This window comes from Lactuca saligna, chromosome 1 (assembly GCF_052625555.1).
Source record: "Lactuca saligna cultivar CGN05327 chromosome 1, ASM5262555v1, whole genome shotgun sequence".
NCBI classification, from domain to species: Eukaryota; Viridiplantae; Streptophyta; class Magnoliopsida; order Asterales; family Asteraceae; genus Lactuca; species Lactuca saligna.
In genome coordinates, this window is record NC_136417.1 from 149,057,940 (window position 1) to 149,081,763 (window position 23,824).

The window sequence follows — 23,824 nt, forward strand, 5'->3', positions numbered from 1 at the left end:
ATACTCAAATCTGCGACACTACGCCTCACAGGGGCGGAACACGTATACTAGAAGCAAAGTTTAACATAAATTGGTTGAGACAGAACACAACGAAGTTGTGGGTGCACCAGGGGCAGTCATCAACCACCTTTGCACTATGTTGTAATATAAGTCAACATACAAAATTATTATTATTATTATTATTTCTCTAAATAACTAGAAAAAAATATATGTAAATAATTTATTACATTCCATTGAAGAGAACATCAAACCAACATGTTAAACCATGTATCCTTGTGCCTACAGAAGCAGTGAATTTTAGTGGAATGTCAATTTCATACAAATCCTCTTCCTGTATATGAAATAAGAAGAAAAAAAAATATCCAGAATTCACATTCATTTAATAATATTATAAACCTTTACCCATAATGGAAATGTAATAAAAAAAAAAGAATACCTTGACCATAGTTACACGGAAACGGAATCGTTCCGGTACGTGGAGCGAAAACGGGACCGAGGATCGGTAATCTATAAAATTCGGTACAAGGGGGGGGGGGGGTAGTCTTCTCCGGAACGCTATTTTGGTACGTGGAACAGTGTACCACGTAATGTAGTACGATGTATCATATATTACTAAAACATATAATAATATAAATATAAAAAGTATACTAAATACCAAAAGATCAATACTTCAATTCATATTTAATACTTCAAATGTTCAATACAAAAGTAACATAATAACTTCAATACCAAAAGATCAATACCAAATAAAGCTAATAAATTCAAAAGTTCAATACAGTTGAATCAAAACAAAGTAACTTCAATACCAAAAGATCCTTAAGTTTACTCTTTCCTTTGCCTTTTTTCATTCCCATCATCAGCTACTCTCTCAACATTTTTTAGATTTTCCCATTTCATTTCTTCAAGTCTTGGACTTGACTCTTCCAAGTTAGTGCTTTCGGGATTTACATCCCACTTCTTGTGTGGCCCGGATGTGTAACTTTCGGAGAATCTTGATTGGAGACGAATAATTGAACGTATAAACACCAACTTATCAACCCTTTTGGAGTTCAATCGGTTTCTCTTGACATTATGTATGTAAGAGTACGTACTCCAGTTTCTCTCGGCTGATGAACTACTAATAGGTTGTGATAAAACTTTCTTTACTATAACAGCAAGTTCGGGCGTTTCTGACCCGTAACTTGACCACCAATCAATAGCATCCATGGTCACCGCATCCATGTGAGCTGCCGCCAATGCATAAAGGCCTTTTTTCATGTGAAAAGTAGCGAATTGCTCACGTAGAAGACGCTCCTCTTCTCCACTTTCCGCGATCCTCTTAAAAGATTCCATTACACCAAACATAACCTCCTTATCAAGATTTGGAGCTTTCCTATGAACTCCACCAGGTGCCATCTCCTCAAGATAATTTTTATCATAAAATCGTGGAGATAATGCAAATCCTAAACAATGCAAAGGGATTGTCATCTTCTCCCACCTTGCTAGTATAATCTTCTCCACTCGAGGGTAATACTCAGCATAACGATGATTCATCATGACATCCTTAATCTCTCCTAGCATGTTATCCATTTTCTCATAAATTTCTCCCATCTTTGATCCCTCACCATCACAAAATTTAACCATCAAGTATATTGGTTTTGTAACAGCAAGGACACTTTCCACATCATCCCAAAAGTTTTCACTTTTAATTGTATCAGCAACTAATAATCCACTTTGCCTAGTGTTTGCATCAGTATTTTTCAGCCATTCTCTCCATGAATTTAGGACAATTGTAGTAGCAAGAGACTCTCTACAATCCCATAACCTTTTCAGCAAAATATAATGAGATGCAAATCTTGTTTTGGCTACTTTTAACAATTCCAATTGTGAATTTTCTCTAAAAATAGCCAATGCATGGGTGTGATTAAGAAAATACTTAACAACTATTTTCCCTTTCCTATATATGTCCATTAGCCAAAAACAATCAATTGCAAGATCTTTAAAAATTAAATTCAAAGTATGGACACAACAAGGAGACCAGAAAATTTGTTTATGTACCTTCTCCACCTCCTTTCCAGCAGCCTTACAGTTTGCCACATTGTCGGTAACAACTTGTAGAACATTCCTTGGTCCTACGGTTTCTATGGCTTCAAGCAAGAAGTTTGCAATTGCTTCTCCTGTCTTCTCTACACCAGAAAAGTCCTCTGCATACATAAACATGGCTCCACGGCTGTTGGTAGCAATAACATTGATTAATGGTCGATGTTTAACATTCGACCAGCCATCCGACACAATAGAAACCCCCTGTGTATACCATGTATCCTTCACTGAAGTCAGCCCCTTTTCCACATCTATCACACACTCGTCAAGCAAAACGGTTCGCGCTTTATCATATGAAGGAGCCTTATAACCGACAGGTGCCCTGTTTATGGCTGTTATCATCTCTTGAAATTGAGGATTACGTAGAACATTGAAAGGAATGCCATTAGCACATAATGCTCTCATAATCTTCATATCAACTGTGTTTCTTTCCATCATACCAAAAGAATCTTCAAGTGGTTTTTTAGATTTAGAAGTAGATCTCTGTTTTTTATTAATTACAGAGTTCTTCAAAGATTTAGAAATACCTTTTGATTCAGCAACATTTACTCTGTTTAACAAGCTTTGATATTTAACCCGATCCTTGAGTATAGTAGGACACCTTTTGATTTCTGGTGCTTTCCCGATTGCAGCACCAAAAAAGTGTACATGAATTCTAGTATAAGAGCTGGTAAACATTTGATGGCAGTGCTTGCACACCCATTTCTTTGACCCCCCTGCGTTTTTACTCCCTAATACACCAACTATGTCCACTTCCTGCAACAGGGGCTTATCAACCTTGGAAGCCTCAACATTTTGAGGAGCTTCAACACTTTCTGCAATGCCTAGAACTCCATCTTCCCCATCTTTATTATCAGAATCAGTCAAGGTAACATCAACACTTTCTGGCACGCGATTATCTTTACCAAATACCATTTTTCCAACAAAGAAATTGGTTTCGGTGTTTGAAGGTGTAGAAGAATACCGTGAATATGAAATAGAGTAATAGAATTGCCTAATTGATTTTGATTCCCCATACCTCATGATCATCGTTCTTTTTTTTGGGTTCCCCAATTCTGGAACCAACGTTTCAGCTGCCCGATGTTTTTTTTTTTTTTTTTTTTTTTTTTTTTTTTTTTTTTTTAATTTTCAATTTTTCCCGAACGTTCCTGAAAATGATAGGTCGGCGTTCCTGTAATTGGTGGTGCGACGGATTCAGTAGGTTGAAATCGCGATCCTTAGTGTAATCCAATCGACAATTCAAGCGATTAGGGTCGGTCGAATTTGCGTTTGGGTCGCGATCTAGGAAACGATTGGATCGCAATTGGTCCCGTTTTTGGACCGTACGATCTGGAACGAAAAACGTAAGGGGGCAAGCGATCCTAGTAACTATGACCTTGACAGTAGTAAAATTAATGACATGGGAAACAGCAGGAGCCACTAATAATCTTGGATCAAAAGCATCAACCACTGGCTGAAAACATATCATCAAACACAATGTTGTCATATTAAGAATTACATTATTAAAAGTTAAATTATTTGAATGTGTGAAATGGAATAAAGAGAAACCTGTGAAAAATATCCTTGGAATGCAGTGCCATGTAAAGCTGTTAAATCAACCCTATAATAGTTATGTTGTTGCCAAAAGAGGGCCTGGATAACAAGTGTATATTTTATAGAAATAAGAAACATAAAAACTACATTTAACAAATGATAATCAAAATATCAACCAAAAAAAAACAAATAGGATGAAGAAATGAGATTTGGAAGAAAAAGTCCATACCATGTTTGCAGTCTCAACATGCAGATACTCATCACTGAATGGTGCCATATGAATTCTACAAAATAAAAATATTAATTTTTGTTTATTATATCAAAAGTAGCAATGAAAAGTGCTTTGTTTTTGGACGTATTGCTATAATTGGCTAGTTTTTCAAAGTACATGTTTAAGAAAAGTTCTAAAATGTAGTGAAATAGTGTCAAAAATTAAGATAAAAAAATGTTATTATGTATCAATATCATAATATCCCTTTCATTGATCAACACAAACATCAATAAAAGTAGAATGTTAGTTTACATCATAACACAACTAATTAACAAAGAAAAACAACAATTAACAGCAAAAGTTTAACAAACAAGTAATCATTTTAAAGAAAAACTACACCCTAAATTAAATGTTGATAGATTTATGAATCTGTAAGTTTATAGACCAAAGATTTAACATGAAAACTAATGCTATCAAATAATATCAATCGTAGTCATATACATTATACAACCAAATTACTATGTACTTTTTATAAAAATTGAACATTATATGAATGATACTAACAAAATACAAACAACTAACACATTAATGTTTACTGTACTTTTAGTTAAAAAAAGATAAATAATGTCATTTATATTTGACATTCTTCAGGGTGATACAAGTGTTCAACTTCTTCCACGGATAGAATGGAAAGAAAGAAGGGAAAAAGAATTGAAGGACCTAATACTTTCAAGGTTATTTATAGGATTAGAATTTGTTAGGGCAACATCTGATTTGTCTTCAGGACAGATCTTACAACTAGAAGGGGCAATTTTGCACACATTTTGGTCAAGTGTCAACAGGAAACTACTACAACTACATTAAATCAAAAGGGAACAAAATTCTTACGATAAACTCAACTTCAACATGTTCCTTCTCCTTGTATACACGGGTGACCTGATATATCCAGGAGATTAACTATTGGTGCACTTCATCCATTAGAGGGCCCCTTACGATAGTGAAAGCTTTCTGTAACAAAAGAAAGCATTAGTCACTTGCAACAGACAACATTAGTGGATAACTTCCCCAAAAGAGTATGGTTGACCTACCCTTGAGATTTTATTGGAAATGTGGCATTAGGACGGAAGATATATGCTCCAGAAGCCTTCAAAAATTAGGAACAACATCAGAAAATGAACAAAATTCATGTAACTAACTTCACTACACACACAAACACACATATTCTAGTTGAGAAATTGAATATATCTGGTCTGTGCCATTATAACAAGAATAGTAGATGTACGAGTGTTCCATGGCTCCTTCAACCTTAAATCATGTGCCAAACATGAAAAAATCAATGTGAACAGAGGAATCAAGCAGAAAACCATAGCTTACAGATGAAATCAACATAAACAGTTGAAATTTAGATGACAAAATCAATGTGAACAGTGGAATCGAGCAGAAAACCCTAGCCTTTCCCTTCGCCCATCTTTCTTGTGCTTCTGCTTCTTGGTTGTTTGTAGAGAGAGAAAGAGAGGAGTGAAAAAGGGTGTGCTGCTATTGATTAAGTAAGAAATGGAAAAAGAGCGGCGAGAGACATACCTTCTTTGAGAAGTGAGAGATCCAATGACGGTATTGTATTGAGACACATTGTTGGCGTAGTTTCTCTTGGCATAATCGTCGGCGGAATCGGAAAACTGACGACGGCCAAGTGCTGTGAGCAGTGGTTGGTGATTAGCTAATGAACCAACAACAGTGAAAATGAATGCTATTGGCTAATAAAAGCCCTAGTTCATGGGTGCGAACTTGTAGGGTCCAGATCATAAAAAGTAAAAACCCTAGTTCTTCTTTGATATCAGGGACAAGAAAAGCCTTAAAATCGCTGACATTTCGAGTTTGAGGATTTGTAGACTCCCAATCGCCGACTCCATGAAAGATATTGTGAGGTTCGATTTTTTGGGGAAGGCGGGTACTTGAATTTTTTGGGGATTTGGTTTCCCCCCTTAGTTGCATTAAAGAAGGACGCGCTTATTAAAATTTTATAAAGCGACATCTCTATACTGACACCCACTTAAATTCATGTGCCTTTCGTGTTTTTAATTTTTTTCATTGGACATTAATTTTAGGGCACGCATAAATGAGTATCCTCTATCCTTCAAATTTTGCAAAACTGACATTATTTTTTAGGGCACCAACAATGTGCGTCCTCTATCAGTGCGTGTCATTGTTTGCACGTCATTAAAGACTTGTTTTCTAGTAGTGTGCTTCCTATGTGTCATGCGATGACATTAATTCTGAGGGTAACTACGATCAGATTGGAGACGCCGGACGCTGGGGTTGAAGTCGCCGGATGCTAGGGCTTTTTAAACACGAAACTATAAATTTGAATTCGGTCAAACCCTAATCCCACCAATCAAATTCGTTCCTCACCATCTCTCTTCTCGCCAATGTTTTAGCACGTCTCCAGTGGCGACCCCTCTAGCGAGGGCTAGGGGGCGGTGTTCTAGCGAGGTTGGCGAGGAAAGTGGCGAGTGCCACTCCACTTAGTATTACCAGTTAAGATAGCACTAAACATGTCTTCGATATTAACTTCCTTACTCACCCTCTTCTTTCACCCAAATTGCTAGTGTAATTCCCAGGTAAACCTTCGTCAATATTCTTTCTATTTTGCGCCTTCTCCTCCAGGTTTTTGTTCTTCCATTTTTGTTGTGTTTTACCTTTTCTGTGGTTATTCTTTGCTTCACTTGTGTCCCTGCCACATTCTCCTCCAATCATATTCCTTCACCACCACATGTATCTTTTGGAACTTGACCTCCTTCCTTTTCCCACCTCTTACCCATTACGCATCCATGTCCTTCACCTTCACTTACGAAAATTGTTGTTGAATTCCATTCCGATTCTACCGATGAGCCGCCACTTATTTCCTGTTGATTTAGAGAAGTATTTGCTTAGTTAACCCCGTATGTCACCTCATCACCACTATCCTAGGTTATCCCGACCGACAAGTGTCGCTTTTGGCTGCCTGCTCCATCAATGTCTCCACGGTAGGGAAATCAATTGAAGCTTCTTACAGATGTCCACCGTTCCTTGATTTACTCTCTCACCATTGTTTAGATGACCCTTTGTCGACTATAAATTGGCCTACCTCGATTATATCCAACAACATCATCAAAACCTAGAACGGATTCCCACATAGATTGATTGAAGTTCTAGAATTGGTTGAGGTAAACAACTTAAACCCTATTTCCATTTCTTCCTATCATGACCTTTGTTTTTCATCAATTTGCTATTCTGCTCTTCCCTTAACTATTAACACTTGTAGAAATAGAGCTTTGTTGTTAAGAGAACATGCTATTTCGTCGTTGGTGGGTCTTTCACAAAACCGGAACTGCTTCAATTAGAATCTTGATTGCTACTCCATTGATGAATTTGGTAAGAGATTAGTAGAAACCCATTTGATGTTTCACTTAATATTAATTCTCAGAATTCATAAATTTTGATGTACATCCTTCAAAGGCCAATAAGTTTGATTCAAAGGCCATTAGTGAAGGGTAAAACCATCACTTCTGCTGTGATTGTTTATGTAGATGCAGGGCTGGCCCCGAGATATTGGTGACCCTGTGCGATTTAACAAAAAATAGGCCCTAAAAAATATATATATAATTTAATTTTCTATTGCAAATACATAAAATTAAAATTCCATTCAAAATAATACAAAAAAATAGCTTCTACTTGAATATAGCCATCCTCCTAATATTCGATTAAATAAACTTTTCAATAACATCTTCATAAGTAACTTTATCCAACATGTTACGCTCAATCGCCATCAAAGCCAATCCATTAAGTCGTTCTTGAGTCATTGTAGATCTTAAGTAGGACTTCAAAATCTTCAATTTTGAAAAACTCCGTTCTGCAGATGCAACAGTAACAGGAATAGTCAACATAATTCTATATGCAATAGATGTAATAGGAAAACAATCAACGCGTTTTAAAAAATTTAGGATATCAATTGCTGTCAATTTTTCCTTAGGCAAGAGATGTAAAAGTAATTTTAATTCAACATATAAGTCATTCCCATCAATATCCGATTGTTCATCTTTCTTGAGTGAAGTTTCAAGAGACATACAACAAAATTTTAAGGTTATATCATCTAATGAAAGTAATTTTTCTGAATTAAACAAAAAGCCAAATATTTTATCATATTGTTGATATTGTTCAAACCTTGTAGTTAAAGAAGTAATTGCTTGATCAACAATATAAATAAAATATTTAACCCTAAATTTCTCTTGGGCGGGTTGTGAAAAACTATAAGAAGTATCGTTTGAAATCTCATCAAAATGTTTTTTTTATTTTAGGTTCACGTTTTTTAGGAAATATTGGATCAATGCCCATTTCTAAGTCAATATCTTTTGCAGTTTGTAAGGCATTTAAAAACCCATTTTCTCTATATTCCTTAAAATACAAAATCAACCCCTCTATTTTTTCCATAGCAACATCAATAAGCATATCTTTTGATTGCAATTGTTTGCTAATTAAATTAACAGTGTTTAACATTTCATACCAAATTACTAATGCCAATATAAACTCAAAGTTGCCAAGTTCATTTTTTGCTAAGGATTTAGCTTCACTTGTTATTTTTGGATCATTATCATTTTTGGCTACTTGAAGTAAAGCTTTTTGTATATCGAAAATTTGAAATCTTATAGCTTTAACACTATCAACACGACTCTCCCAACGAGTGGATGACAACGATTTAGGAGTTAACCCTTTCACATTATCTTTTAAAATTTGCCATCTCTTAGTGGAATTTGCAAAAATTGTATAGATACGTTGTATTGTTCCAAAAAAAACTTTTAGCTTTACCACAAGTATTAGCCATATCACACAAAGTTAAGTTCAAACTATGACAACCACAAGGAGTATAAAAAGCCCTTGAATTTATATCTAAAAGCTTTTTTTGCACTCCTTGATGTTTTCCTTTCATATTTGATCCATTATCATAACCTTGGCCACGTACATTATTAATGTCAAGATCAAGCAAATTCAATTCATTTTGTAAAACATCAAAGAGTCCTTGGCCGGTTGTATCATTTACATCTAAAAACCCTAAAAAAGATTCTTCAATGCAAACAACATTTGACGAGACATCTACATATCTTAAAATAATAGTCATTTGCTCTTGGTGACTTATATCGGGAGTACAATCAAGTATTATTGAAAAATATTTTGCATTTTTTATCTTTGTAATAATCATAGACTTTATTTCTGAAGAAAGCAAAAGTATTAATTCATTTTGTATCCTATGCCCAAGATAATGTTTATGGATACCAATTTCATTTGTAATACGATGTATATGGTCATAAGAAACCATGTCAAACTCAGCCAACATTTCAAATAATCCTAAAAAATTTCCATTGTTATCTTCATACAATTTCTCATTAGTACCACGAAAAGCTAGATTATGTGTAGCAAGAAATTTCACAATAGAAATCATTCTCAACAAAACTTGTCTCCAATGAACTTTTTCTTTTTCTAATTGTTTTTGAGCCGCATTATCAATAGTTTTATTTTTTTGTAATCTTAAACGCAAATCATACCAAGTATTTATATTTTTAACATGTTCCATACTAGTTTCATGCTCTTTAATTCTAGTGTTAAGATGTATCCAATCTCTAAAACCCTCATTTGCTAATTGACCCTTCCCACACCCTTTTCGAAATATTTTACAACAAAAACAAATTTTTTTATCAATTTCTTTAGAATAAACAAGCCAATCTTTATTACATTTTTCCCCATTTGGTAAAGTTTTAGTATAATATGTTGCAGAAAATCTTCTTAAATATTTATCTTTAGGACCTTTTGTAATAGACAAATCTCTTTTAGGACCTTTCAATACTAAAATATTTATCATATTAGAATCAAGAGCATCCCAATTTCTTGGATCAAATATATCAAAAGTATGAAAATCAACATTATCATCAACAACATTAGGATTATCATTAACATCAACATTATCACTAGCATTCAAATTAACATCAACATCAACATCAACATTAACATTATCATTATCATTATTATCAAGATTAGCTTCATTAACGTTTTGTGTTTCATTTTCCATAAAGTTTTGTGTTTTTTTTGTTATAAACTTATCCATAGATCCTGCTTGAGTTTTATTATCTTCTTCAATTTTTTGTTTCTTTTTACGTTTTTCATATCCAGATGCATATTTTTTTATTCTAGGAGGCATCATAAGTTATAGAAAAGAAAGAAACGACCTTATTTATGACTTCCAATTTATAGATTCCTTCTTGATTCAGATTTTCCACACTTCTAATCCCCAAGAGAAGTATCAAAACTGGACTGCAAAGAAAAAAAAAATCAAAATATGCTTTTAAGAAATCACAAAATCTGCAATGATATCATAGCATAAATCCAAAAATATCTTATTATTTTTGACACTTCAAATCAAAAAAACAAGAATGTGCTTCTAAGGAAAACAGAAAATCTGCAATCTGAGATGGTGAGATCATAATTACTTCTTAGTTCTTACAAATTAGAAATTATCATAAACAAAAAATCAGAAAAAATAGAAATTTGAAGTTAGAATTTACCTCAATTCCTTGTTCCTTGTAAGTTCAAAGCTTTGAAAACTGATATTGTTGATTGTTCCTCCTGATTCAGTAATTTGGACTTAAAGAAAATGAATAAAGAAGAACTGATAAGAAATCTGAAATTATGAAATTACTCAATTAGAAAAAACAAACCCATGAAAAACAAAACTAAAGTTTCAGTTTAGTATTATACCTTTGATTTCGAAACCTTAAGCTATAAGATTTTGATTTTTGAAGCTTCTTATTTCGAATTTCAGAATTGTGATTTTGAACCTTCTGATTTCGAAATTTGATGATTCCGAATTCTGATTTTGAAGCTTCTAAAATTGTTGGTAATCTTTGTAAAAACTGATCAGTGAAGAAGAAGATAAAGAAGGAAGAACTAAGAAGTGAATGTAAATTGATAGAATAGAATTGAAAGATAAATGAATGTAAATTGAAGTTATCGTTCCAGTAATGATGATTCCTATTATCCATGCGTGCGTTATCAATGAAAAAACCAAAGAGTTTTTTTTTTCCCGAAAATTCAGTTCCCGCTCCCGCTTTTGTTGCTTCCTGTGTCCACAGCTTTTGTTGCTTCCTGCGTTCGTCGGCTATGGTTATGACCTAATTTGTTTGGGCCTAATTAACATACCTATTACAAATGCAAAAAAAAATGGTCCCTCTAATTTTTTGGGCCCTGTTCAATAGCACTGGATGAACCTGCATTGGGCCGGCTCTGTGTAGAGGTAAGAAATGACTTTTGGAGTCAATCTATCAACATCTGTCCTTGATTTCAACAAAAGGTCATTGTCACCATTTTGCACCTGGGTTCCATTTTTACCCCAATAAATTATCAAACCAAATCTTCTAGAAGCATTCTTCACTCCATAATACTGAATAATATGCCATCCATCTGCACTACTTTTCGTCCCACTTTGTATCAGTTCTTCCCCATTTTCACCATCTGAAAGAACAATGTCAAAAAGGGGCAACGGCAAAAGGTCATTTTATTAAAAAGGTTGAAAACAGTGATACCTTTTAATCGAAAATCCTCTATTTTTTCGTATTGATTGCAAGAGACCAATGTGTTAGCTCTTTAGTATTGATTGTAACTTATGTAAGCCTTTCATCTGTTCTTGAATCATCGTTTTTTACATTTAATATTGGAATATCTTATTCGGTCCATCCAGAATTACCCTTGGTGCAACAACTATAAGAGGCACTGAAAGTGACAAAATTAATAACTTTTACTCTTCCACATTCAAACCCTACACCAATATGTTCAATCTCTTTTGTTAACTTTCCAGGGGTAGTTGAAAACAACGAAATGTAAGAACTGGGTTCTTTGTTTGTTGATGTGTCCACAACATGAACAACCTGAAAGACAAAAGTATGGAGTATAACATAATTCAAATTTTAATATTTATAAAGTTTACTATAGACTAATCTCAAATAATGCATGTTCAGTGTAAATATTATTACAACAAATTACTCTACCTCTACTACTTTTTTGTCGTATACTAGTGGAGATTAAACAGCTCAAAGGGCAAAATGGTCATTACAACAGGTCAAAATCCAACATGACTGTTTTTGCAGTTTACTACTAGTTTATTAACGATTTCTTAACTTCTTCTTCTTTTTTTTTTCTTTTTTTTTTTTTTAGTTTTTGAATCCCATTACCAATTAATCATATCAAGAACTGTGACGAAGATCCTATCTTTATTTTACCATCGATCATGTATTTCTAAAACTAAGTACAAAATAAACAACTCTTGTAGATAAAAGAAAATCATTCTCTACTTAACACACTACCATTTTTAAAGTAAAATCAATGAAATACAAAACAAAAATTGATCAACATTTAGGTAAATCTGATCCAATTCAGCGCCAAAGGCGCATGTAATTCCTACTAGTTAGCATTAGAACACATCTCAAGCCTCCATTAATTTTCTATCAAATTAACCACACCATTATAGCACTATGGTGTTTGAGTGTGGTCTCTTTTAGGATCCCTACAATAGTTGTACGCCTTATAGTTCCTTTGAACCCAAAGCATCGCCACCACTTGCTGGCGGCTCAGCCCAACCGTCCTCGCCGGAGAGCCAAACGGTGGCCAACACGACGTCGGTGAGTTATCAGCACAACCGCCTACCTTGAAATTGTTGTATCGACCATAAAAAGGTTGGTACCTATAATCAGCTTTATATATTCCATTTTCAGTGGCCCATGAAGATGCATGGCATATAGACCCGTATACATACATTGGCCTTAAAGGAAATGTAGCATCGCTTTTCCTCGGGTACCTTCTAAGCGGCGCATCATCCACAAAAAAATTTGTATTCAATCCATTCGTTTACGTTATCTTTATATTTTCACAACCATTTTATTTGCATTTATGATCCGGTTAGCATCTAGGGACCAGAAAGTTAAAATGATGATCAAATAAAATTAAATAACGTACATGATCTCAATGGGGCTCCATAAGACAGGGTTAGATCAGTAATACTTACTAAGAGTGCTTCTGTACCTTTAGATCATAACATACACTCGATGAATCACCAGTATAGATACACAATTCAGTTTTGACTTGAAGTTAAATAAAAAAATACAATCAATTTTGTCTCAATATTCTAATTTAGTTATGCAGAATTGACAACAATCAAGAATATAGTTATAATTTGTAAGGTTCTTCTGAATTCCAAACCAAGACTTTTCACAAACACTTCGAATGTAAAATTCAAAGACTTCATTTGAAGCTAGACCCATTGATGAAGAATTGAAACAAAGTAAACAAACAATGGATGGTTGATCGAGAAAACAAGAATTGCAATTGATGGTTGAATGAATCAACATAGAGAATACAATCTCCTAATAGGATGATCAGTGTTGCAAAACTCGGCTTACTCGGCCGATTACTTGGAATCGGCCCTCCACTGAGGCGAGTAATGTGAACTCGGCAAAAAAACTCGGATTAAGTCAAACTCGGTCAAAATCAGTAAAAAATCGATCAACGTCTCTCTAACTCGGGCCTACTCGGTATTACTCGTCTTACTCGGGCCTACTCGGTCAAACTCGGCCAACTCGGTCAAACTCGGTCAAAGGGTCAAAGTTGTCATAAAAAGAGCAAAAAATCAAGAATTTCAAGATTAATATGTATAATACGCTTAATGATTTATTCTTTAACACACACATGTGATTATTACTACATATATATCTTAAATTTTCAGTAATTATTTATGAAGTGAGACATTTGTGTGTATTTCAGTTTTTATGTATTCACATTTATCTAATTTTGTTATATATTTCAATCAAATTATGATTTTAACATATATAATTTTCCTAAAAATATTTCTACATGAATTACTGAGTCCGAGTACTCCCCGAGTACTCGCTAATCCCTAGTCAGCCGAGCAGGTACCGAGTAGCGAGTTCTACAACATTTAGGATGATTGCCCAGGGATGAATCCCTCTTTCAAAGGCATAGCCAATGAGCCAATCTGACTCTAGAGACTAATAAGAATCTAAGATATTTCTGCCGGTCTAACAAAGTAATCCTATCGTCTATTTATTAGCAAACCTCTAACAAACTCTACTTCGGAATTACCCTTTTACCCCTTTAAGTAATTAACTATCTAATTCCTATCACCCATTACATTAGAAAGAGACATACAAGATTACTGATTTCGTTCCTTTTATGATCAACTTGTAAGTAGTAAACACTCTCGAAGAAGTGTAACAGTTTAAAGGATAATTTTTCAACAAAATACAAAAAAGAAACAACTAGAAGAGGCTTTATTGTTATCAGACATATGATATGTTGAAGAATTGTTTTTGAATATTTGTCTCAAATCTCAATGTCTGATCAAATTTGTTACTAGAAAGAGACCTCATTTGTAAACTTCAAACAATTATGATCCTCAAGGAACTGTAACTTGCAGACCATAAACCCTAAATTTAAGATAGTTGTCATCTAAGAACATTCAGGAGCACACAAAGATTCAGAAACGTAAGGACAAAAGGAAAAGGTTCTTACCATTTAGATATGGAGGAGGGATTTGGTGTTGTCAATGGCCCGTTTGATTCCTCATCTTCCTCGTCAAAATCTTAGGAGTAGCACTAGTAGTAGCACCTCTGTAATATTTTTTTTATATTTCTCGGATGATTTTGAGGGGTAGCCCGTGCTACCCCTGGCTACTAGGTAACTCCGCCATCTGTAGTGTGGTTTGGGGTAGGGGTGTTTACGGGGCGGTTCGGATCGGATAGTAAATAATTATAAACCGTGACAACGGGATGGGTACCTTGCTAGTACTAACCGTAACCGAACCGAATTGCTAAAAAACCCGAACCGAACCGAACCGTATAAAGGCGGGTAACCACGGTTCGGTTCACGGGTATCCGTTAAATATAAAAAATAATAATCAATCAAAACTACAAACTCCATTTTAAACAATTATTTTCTAAAAATAAAAAACTCACAAAATTAAGAAAAAAAATAATGCTTGCTAATAAACCAACTCTTTAATATTATAAAACCAATCATCAATTCTTTGATATATTGATATTTGATATTTATTAATTCTTGTTTTTTTTTTTTTTTTTTGCATGTGGCATCAAACTAATTCTTTGGTTACGAAGGATAATTAATTTGATATGATAAAACCAACTTCACTTCTAGATTTTCCGCATAACAAAATACTATATATTTGAAATACAGTCAAAAGGAGTTAATATTAATATAACCGAATGTCATATATATATATATATATATATATATATATATATATATATATATATATATATATATATATATATATATATATATATATATATATATATATATATATATATATATATATATATATATATATATATATATATATATGACGGTTCGGTTCGGGTATCCGCGGATATCTAAATATCCAAACCGAAACCGACCCGTAGGTACTCGGTTTTTTTTTGTTTTGGTTTTTTCCGGATTCGGTTTTTTTCGGTTTTGGGTTGGCTGGATCGGCTAGGTTTTTCGGTTTTTTTGCACACCCCTAGTTTGGGGAGGAGAAGTTCCGCATTCTTTTGAAGTTGACAATGTGGGGCGGTGATCGTGTCACAGGTGTTCTAAGAGACTAAGACATTACACAACACAGAAGGTAGACTAGGTGTTACTGGCATGCTTGTGATGAAGAAAACTAAAAACCAGACTTCAATCGTTGAAGCATGGCACAGGTGGTTGTGGTAGGTTCCATGGGTGTGTGCGCACTAGGTCCAGTAGGGGTTTGCGTTGCTTTGCCAAATGGTTTCGCAAGTAATGTGAACTTCAAAAGACAATTAACATGATTTCCTTTATTTTATTAAAAAAACATAAAAATACAATTAAATGGGCCGGGAAATAATTTTAAAAGTATATTATGATAAATCATTTTCGTAATTGCTGCCTTTTGGTAAAAAATTCCGCTGTTTTATGCCCTTCGCCCTAATAGAAAGAAACGAGAACGCCATTCATCTTCAGCTGCGCTACCTTCGACATAAATTGAGCACTGCACCTGCACTTCCTTCGACCGTTGACACCTCATCTGCAACTGCCGGCGGCGACCTCCACAGCTGCGCAGGTACGTTTTCTTCTTCTTTTTTTTTTTTTTTTTTTTTTTTTTTTTTTTTCTCTGAAAGCAGTTGAGACTTTAGAAGGTTTTGTAGGTGCTATGTATGAAATCAGACCATGCCAATGAAATTCGATTTTTTTTTTTTTTTTTTTTCTGAAATGAGTTGACAAGATTACATGTGTATGACTTTGTGATTATTATTGTTTTAAATCCATTAAAGAACCTTTTTTTTTTTTCCTTTGTTTTATTCAATCTTATTCTCCCATCCGTAATTTCTCATAATTATTCTGCTGTTTGGATGCTATGTTTATATAAACAGTGTACAACACAAAATATGAAAATAGATACAAAAGAGATAGAGATGACAAAAGAGACGTTGATGTGCCTTAAGTGAAACCATAACTTTCTATGATTTTTTTTTTTTGTTTGAAAAGTGTGAACCTCCTTTTTACAGAGACAAAAGGAAAAAGGTTTCAGTATTATGTAAGATGTATGATTTTATGGTGTATGATGCTCTCCATAGCTATTTCATAATTGGTGGTGAAGTATAAACCCCTATAAGTTGGTGTCATCAATTTGTTAAAGAAAAGGTTGGAATGGATCAAGTTTAGCTTAAGGGAAAGTATATATATATATATATATATATATATATATATATATATATATATATATATATATATATATATATATATATATATATATATATATATATATATATATATATATATATGCAAATCTGATGTAAAATGTTGTTGGGTTATATCAATAAAGTTCTTTGTTTGTGAACACACCCACCCTCTCACTTGCTTCCCTTTCTTTTATCTTTTCTGCACTTTTGTGTTAATCTCTATTTGAACCCAACAAGGTTTGCTATTTGAACCCAACAAGGTTTGCTATTTGATGCTGACAGAATGCTATGTACTTGGATTGATGAATGTGATCTACATTAATATAACATTCATGTTTGTTTCTATGTGTGTATCGTGTGTATGTGTATACTTGGATTGTTGGATGTGCTCTATAGTATTGCTAACATTCATGTTTATTGTAAAGGTTATAGTATTCATCAGTGATGACTCAACCTATAACTATGTTGTCAAAAAAAATTTGGATGATAAAGAAATATTTTATGTAAATATTATAAATTAAATGGTAAATCATAAATGAGTTATAATAAAAAAAAATGTTGTTTGAGGGTAATATAGTCATTTTATAAAGTCAGTCAAATGCAAAATCAAACAAGTTTCAGTCAGAATTTCTAACCCAATTAGCAAATATCAGACAACTAACAATGGTAGAATATTTCATATTAACTTTCTTTATATGCCATAACTTTGAACAAAATTAAACTTGTTTATATATTTGCTTTTATTTCATAAATTTGGTTTTGGCCCCCAGTTAAAACATTATAGAATTCATCTTTCGGATATTCTTGCAGATCTTGGAATTAAATACGTCATCAAAGTGTCAATTCAATCACCAAAAACTTGCATGAAGCTCAACAAAATGATCACATCAAACCCAATATCTTTCTTCATCCTATTGGTAATTAATTTTCTCTCACAACTCAAAAAACAGCCTTGAAGATTTCAACTTGGTTATTGTTAACTCACCATTGTCCTAATGAATCTGTAGGTAATAATAAGCCTACTGCTTCCTACCTTAATTATCCCAATTTGGATATTAAAAGTCAAAGCAATTGAAAAAGAAGTCGATTTGATGACCAAGAAATCTCATGAAGAAACATGGTCTGTCATACAACATGCAGCAACCACATTGTTTCCAATGAAATCATCAGCAACCAAGTTAGCTAAACTTGCATCCGTTTCTCTGGGTAAAAGTAAAACAGACATGATCTTATTCTCTCACATAGAATCTCAAGTGTCTCCATTGCTGTTTCAAGCATTGTTAACGATCCCACACGTGTCACAAGTTTCATATATCAGACAAGATGGCTTGCTCTTTGCATTATACTCAAACAACCAACAACATATATTTGCTATTTATTCCAACACTTCGTTTTCTAGAAACGGTTATTCATGGTACACTCAGCCTGTTGATTCGGATACAGGGAAGTTGTATGGAGATGCAGTTGTGTTTCCATCTCAAGTTTTGGTTAATGAAACGTGGTTACAACAAGCTTTGAATTCTACAAATAGATGTGCTACAGCTTCATTAGGGAAGTCATTGAATGATGTAAATGATTTGCTTGTCTTGAATACAGCTGGTGTGGATAAAAACGGAGTCATCTCACTTGGCTTTCACATCAAATCGTTAATGAATGGCATTAAACCTTCTCGTGGAGTTTTGTACTTGGCTACAAAAGATGGTAATTATGTTGTTCTACATGAACCGAATGAGAATAAGACAATATCTTTTCAGTTATGGAAGGGGAATTATGGTCGGGAATCACATGTTTTAACGATTTTAGGAACAAAATATATCTTGTACTACTCTTCCTCCCTTGACATCATCGGAATGGAACCGGTATAAAAAAATGCTCCTCAACAATTTTTTTATATGCATGTATTTTCTTGACATGAATTATGAAATTGTTCAGGTATATGTATTGGCATTACCATATGATGGTGGAGGAGAAAGCAGGATGCATAAGAATATATTACTAGTAATTGTTTTGTTGCTTCTATTTGTTACGGTTTCTATCTCCATCTTTAGTTTCATGGTGTTAACAGTGAGAGCATCAAGAAAAGAGATGTGCCTAAGAGTTGCTCTTATAAAACAGAAGGGAGCAACACAAGAAGCAGAAAGAAAGAGCATGAATCAGAGTATTGCATTTGTTACTGCCAGCCATGATATTCGTGCTTCATTAGCAGGCATTGCTGGATTGTTAGAGATGTCCATCAACGCAGTCGATCAACAATCAGAATTAGCTAAAAACTTGAAACTTGTGCAAATTTGTTCAGGCGATCTTTATGGTAAGCTCTTAACCGTTTCATAAGAATGTATGTTATGTGGATTAAGCAATCATACAAATTTATCAGGTATACTCAACTCTATTCTTGATACAAGTAAAATAGAAGCTGGGAAGATAGAGCTAGAAGAAAAAGAGTTTGACTTGACAAAAGTAGTTGAGAGTGTGGTTGAGTTGTTCTATCCCGTTGGTCTGAAAAAAGGAGTGGATGTGATTTTGGATCTCCAAGATGCTTCATTGACCAAATATTCTCATGTCAAAGGGGATGAAGGCAGGCTTAAACAGATATTATCCAACTTACTCAGCAATGCTATCAAATTTACCTCAGAGGGTAATGTTTCTGTTCGCGCTTGGGCCAGGAAGCGTGTATTACAGCATACACATGATGAAGAATCTACAGGAGGAGGATGCTGCTTATTTTTCAGAACCGAAGCGCTTATAGATGAAGTCCATGACCATGATGATCCTAATACCATGGAATTCGTATTTGAAGTAAACGATACTGGAAAGGGTATTCCCAAAGAGAAAAAAGCGTCTATCTTTGAAAACTATGTTCAGGTCAAAGAAACAGGTCCTGAAATTGAAGGCACTGGCTTAGGCCTTGGAATCGTCCAGTCTCTGGTAACATTAACATTTAACATTCTCATTCTCATTCTCAAGTAAATAAAAAGATCTGATATTGAACAATTAATTGCAGGTACGATTGATGGGCGGAGAGATACGCATAGTTGACAAGGAAGTGGGCGAAAAGGGCACATGCTTCAGGTTCAATGTTTTGTTTAAGGTTGGTGTATCTGATCTCAGTGAAGACGACAAGACTGTTAAAAGCTCTCCACCTTCTTCTTCTATAGTTGTTCTCTTCATTAGCGGTGATGAAAGGCGAAAGATGGCACAAAAATTTATAGCAGCACGAGGAATTAAAGTTTTAGCAGTGAAAAACATAGGACAACTATCAGAAAGTCTCTGCGAGTTTAGACGACAAGAAGAAGAACAAAATAGATCATCATCTGATTTAAGTTTAAGTTTCGGGTACCTCAACTGGCCCACACCAACACCAACATCAAATGGAGTTAGAGTTCCTTTAAGCGCACTGGATGGGGCTGATGTGTCGCCGATCCCAAAAAGGAATAATAATAATAATCAAAGAGGTCTTCGTGTACCAAATTTCATATTGCTTGTGATCGATACAACACGGGTTGACTTCAATGAGCTATGCAAAGCAGTTGCTGAATTTAGAAAAGACTCCAAGAATGTATGTTCTAGAATCGTCTGGTTAGGTTCTAAGTGCATGCAACTCCAAGGTCTCGACGAGAAGAAGCTTCCCCCGTCTGACATCATCATACCCATGCCGCTCCATGGCTCACGTCTACACTCGTTGATACATCTTCTTCCAGAATTTGGGGGCAACTTCCCTGCCACACCACCACCACATGCAAACCATCATCAAATCACAAAACAAGAAGAAATTCAGAGTAGCAGCCCTTTGAGAGGGAAAAAAGTGTTGGTGGCAGAAGATGATTCTCTGCAGCAGATGATAGCCAAAAAGATCCTTTCGAAGCTTGGAGTCAGTTTTGAGATGTGTAGAAACGGCAAAGAAGCTTTCACCATGGTCTCCAAAGGGCTAAGTCATCAAACAAATCTCAGAGCTTCACATATTCTACCGTATGAATATATCTTTATGGATTGTCAGGTAGGCAATTTTCCACTTTTTTTTTTCTATAAATATTTGGATCTGTCGCTTATGATATCAAATGAATATATATAACTTGTAGATGCCGGAGATGGATGGTTGTGAAGCAACAAGACTGATACGAGTTAAGGAGAAAGAATATGGTGTGCACATCCCAATCATTGGATTAACAGCACATGCAGAGGGCCAAGAACTAAACAAGTTTATTGAAGCGGGAATTGACATTAATATATCCAAACCAATAACCGAGCAGAAGATATTAAATGTGATTCAAGACCTCCACAGAAGAAAATGATTTTTGAGTATTTAATTGTTGGACTTGGAATAACCCAACCCAAATACAATCTCAGTTTGGGTTTATGTTTTAACACGGAAAAGAAAGAATACTCGACATATTGATTTATCCCCTAAAAAGTAAAAAAAAAAAAAAAAAAAAAAAAAAAAAAAGGGGATTCACAAGTAATCGGCTAGTATACCATACAATTTACAGTTAGTTCTTGATTCTTGTAGGTAGGTATTGGTAGTATATATGAGACAAACACTGGTTACTACATTTGTCTAACCATATATTTTAGAAAAATATAGGGAATGAAAGGATTTTGTTTTCATCTCATCTATCTACTAAAAATATGTTTGAGTTTTATTCCACCTATGCTTAACTCCGTTTCTGGACTGAATGTGCCCATACAAAGTAGCATTATTTGCAAGAAAAATTCAATTTAAGATATTACAATAAAAGTCGATATATTATTAATTATTAAATTAAAACAAAATACAATAATTAAATGGCAATCAGTCATGTTTTGCAGCTTCTTCTATTCTTACTTTTTGCCTTCTACATGATATGGAAAAAAAGAAGATATAAAAATTTGTTATTGGTAATATTTATTAGGGTTAATTTATGAATTGATTTACTTTTGCTAAACTAAATCAGCAAAAAATTTGTTATTGGTAGTATTTGGGTTGGAACAAACCAAATACTCCTCTCCTCTCCACCAAGCTTTATCATTGGTTTAATTCTTATTCTAGTAGGCCTGCGTCAATCCAACCCATTTGTTGATGTTGATGGATCAGGCTCAGGCTCACTAATTACGATAGGTCTTGAGCTTTCTTCTTCTTCTTCTTCTTCTGTTGGCTTCTTTGAAAGTGAAAACTTGAGCACCAGTTTCTTTCTCGATTCTGGTGCCGGTGCTGGTGGTGGAACTGATTGGCTAATCAATGGTAATGGTAATAGTTTCTCCATAAATGTCTCGCTTTATGACGAATCATCTTTTGACACGTCCACGTCATCATCTTCATCCTCCTAACTGCTCTGTGATGACAACTTCTTACCATTACTGGCAGCACGTTGAGGTCTTGATGGGGTGGTGACTTGCTCTTTTTTCTTTGACTTGTTTTTGTTTTTCTTTGTTTGTTTGCTTCTCCCTTCACTACAAAAAAAATCTTGAATAGCTACCAAAAATTGTTACGGAATAGGCTCCAGAATTTGTGGTCGTAACTATCATGCTATGGAAATGGCTACGAAATTGCCTTTCGTAGCTAAATACTAAATTGTTACCGAAAGTAGCTACGAAATCGAAATTTGTAGCTATTTTACTATGGAATATGCTACAGAGTTGTTTGTTGTAGCTAGTTCGCTACGAAAGTTGTTATAGAATTCATATTTGTAGCTAGTTGGCTATATAATTTGCTACAAAATCAAGATGCATATCTAGTTGGCTATGGAATTGCATTTTATAGCTATTTTGCTACGAAAATTTGCTACATAATAAAATTTTGTAGCTAATCTACCATGAAACTTGGTACGAAAACTTAACCGTAGATATTTTTGTATACAACTTACTTTCAAATTTGAAAAATAGCTACGCAATCAAATTCCTTTGGTATTTGGCTACGGAATATTTCGTAATATTGTAGCTATGAAATATGTTTCCGTAGCAAAATATAAAATATTTATTAAAAACGTAATTTTAAACGTAGCAATTTAATATTTTAAATAAAATCTTTTTTTTTTACCAAAATAAAAGCATGTACATCCCAAAAAATAGACCTAAACCAACACAATTAATTATGATATTTTATTTATAATTTCCACATTGATTACACTTGATGAAAATAAATTTCCTGACTCTCAAAAAAATTTGACCCAAACTTTCCCTCATTCCCATCGCCAAATCGATGTCTTTCTCCTTTGCCCCAAATCGATCAATAGATCTCTACCATAAATTGATGCTCTTTTCTTGTGTCGTGCACCACCTTACTCCGTGAATCACATGTATGTGTGTATGAATACGCGCCGCCGAGGATTTTCTGATCTCTCCCTACGCACACGCACACTACAAGGATCTAACCCTTTGCAGACGACACCTATCCAGACGACATATGTCGTCGGAAAAAGTCGATATATAGAGACGACATGTCGTCTGGACAGCGTTTTCAAACATTGACCATATATCTTTGACCAGAAAAGCTATACAGACGACAAGTCGTCTGCATAGGCTCGACGGGAAGGGCCAAAATATTGGCGGTGTATCACAGAAAAGCAATACGATGTTGTTTTCGTCAGCCTATGCCGATGACATGTCGTCAGCATAGGGTGCTTAAAAATTAATTTTGATTTATTTTTTATCCGTCTTGCAAAAATGGGATACAGTGTCGTTTTGGTCACACTATCAGACGACTTGTCTGGAAAAGGTGGGACCAATCCGCGAGAAAACCCTTTTTTATTTTATTATATTTTTTAATTACGTGAAGCTGAACGACGCCATTTTTGTTCACCTATAGAGACGACATATCGTCTCTATAGGGTTTCACTATAACAAAACCACTTCTAGTCTTCATTTTCCAGTTGGTTGCCCCTTCCATTTTCCTGGCTGCCCCTTCCATTTTCCTTTCAAGCTTCGACAATCCCAGGGAGTTTCCGACATTCCACTTCATCGGCCAGCTAAAAGGTAAGGTCTTGGTCCTTGATTTCTTCTTAATTAGTAAGAGCTTGAGTGTTTACTCAGATATTGTGGGATTTGTTTCCAGTTTTGGAGCCCTAAAACACTACCGCCGACCGGACAAGAACGGTGACCACCGCCATAGAAAACGATTTCTGGTGATATACCTATCTTCACCACCGATTTTAAGGTTGGTTTTTTTGATTTTTTTTCCCTGCTTAAGGAAACGTGAATGTAGTTCTTTTTTTTCTTGTTCCTTTAATACACCTTG

General features: G+C 34.5%; 2 protein-coding genes and 1 pseudogene across 5 annotated transcripts; 1 reads left to right on the top strand and 2 right to left on the bottom strand.

The window, feature by feature from the left end:
* Window positions 1-652: 652 nt before the first annotated feature.
* On the bottom strand, window positions 653-5,578 carry LOC145045362 (uncharacterized). Of its 3 annotated transcripts, none has more exons than XM_078993708.1 (7): window positions 5,405-5,578; window positions 5,198-5,304; window positions 4,912-4,967; window positions 4,712-4,831; window positions 3,842-3,896; window positions 3,628-3,711; window positions 653-3,532 (listed from the first exon to the last, which is right to left on the bottom strand). In XM_078993708.1, the coding sequence occupies exon 7, from the start codon at window positions 3,106-3,108 to the stop codon at window positions 823-825; it is 2,286 nt and encodes a 761-aa protein (XP_078849834.1). In that variant the 5' UTR covers window positions 3,109-3,532; window positions 3,628-3,711; window positions 3,842-3,896; window positions 4,712-4,831; window positions 4,912-4,967; window positions 5,198-5,304; window positions 5,405-5,578; the 3' UTR covers window positions 653-822. The 3 variants fall into 3 exon arrangements, with proteins under 3 accessions (XP_078849834.1, XP_078849830.1, XP_078849842.1); XM_078993704.1 differs by having other exon boundaries at window positions 5,198-5,310; XM_078993716.1 differs by lacking the exon at window positions 5,198-5,304.
* A 1,877-nt stretch (window positions 5,579-7,455) lies between these two features.
* LOC145045379 (uncharacterized) lies at window positions 7,456-10,977 on the bottom strand (annotated as a pseudogene). Its single transcript, XR_013681812.1, has 3 exons — window positions 10,607-10,977; window positions 10,414-10,474; window positions 7,456-10,162 (listed from the first exon to the last, which is right to left on the bottom strand). The product of XR_013681812.1 is annotated as an uncharacterized LOC145045379 (transcript).
* Window positions 10,978-15,850: 4,873 nt separating this feature from the next.
* Window positions 15,851-20,906, top strand: LOC145012545 (histidine kinase CKI1-like). The gene is made up of 10 exons (XM_078971345.1): window positions 15,851-15,998; window positions 16,060-16,074; window positions 16,309-16,370; window positions 16,424-16,534; window positions 17,388-17,534; window positions 17,625-18,476; window positions 18,550-18,925; window positions 18,992-19,542; window positions 19,619-20,611; window positions 20,694-20,906. The coding sequence occupies exons 1-10, from the start codon at window positions 15,851-15,853 to the stop codon at window positions 20,904-20,906; spliced, it is 3,468 nt and encodes a 1,155-aa protein (XP_078827471.1).
* The last annotated feature ends 2,918 nt before the right edge of the window (window positions 20,907-23,824 follow it).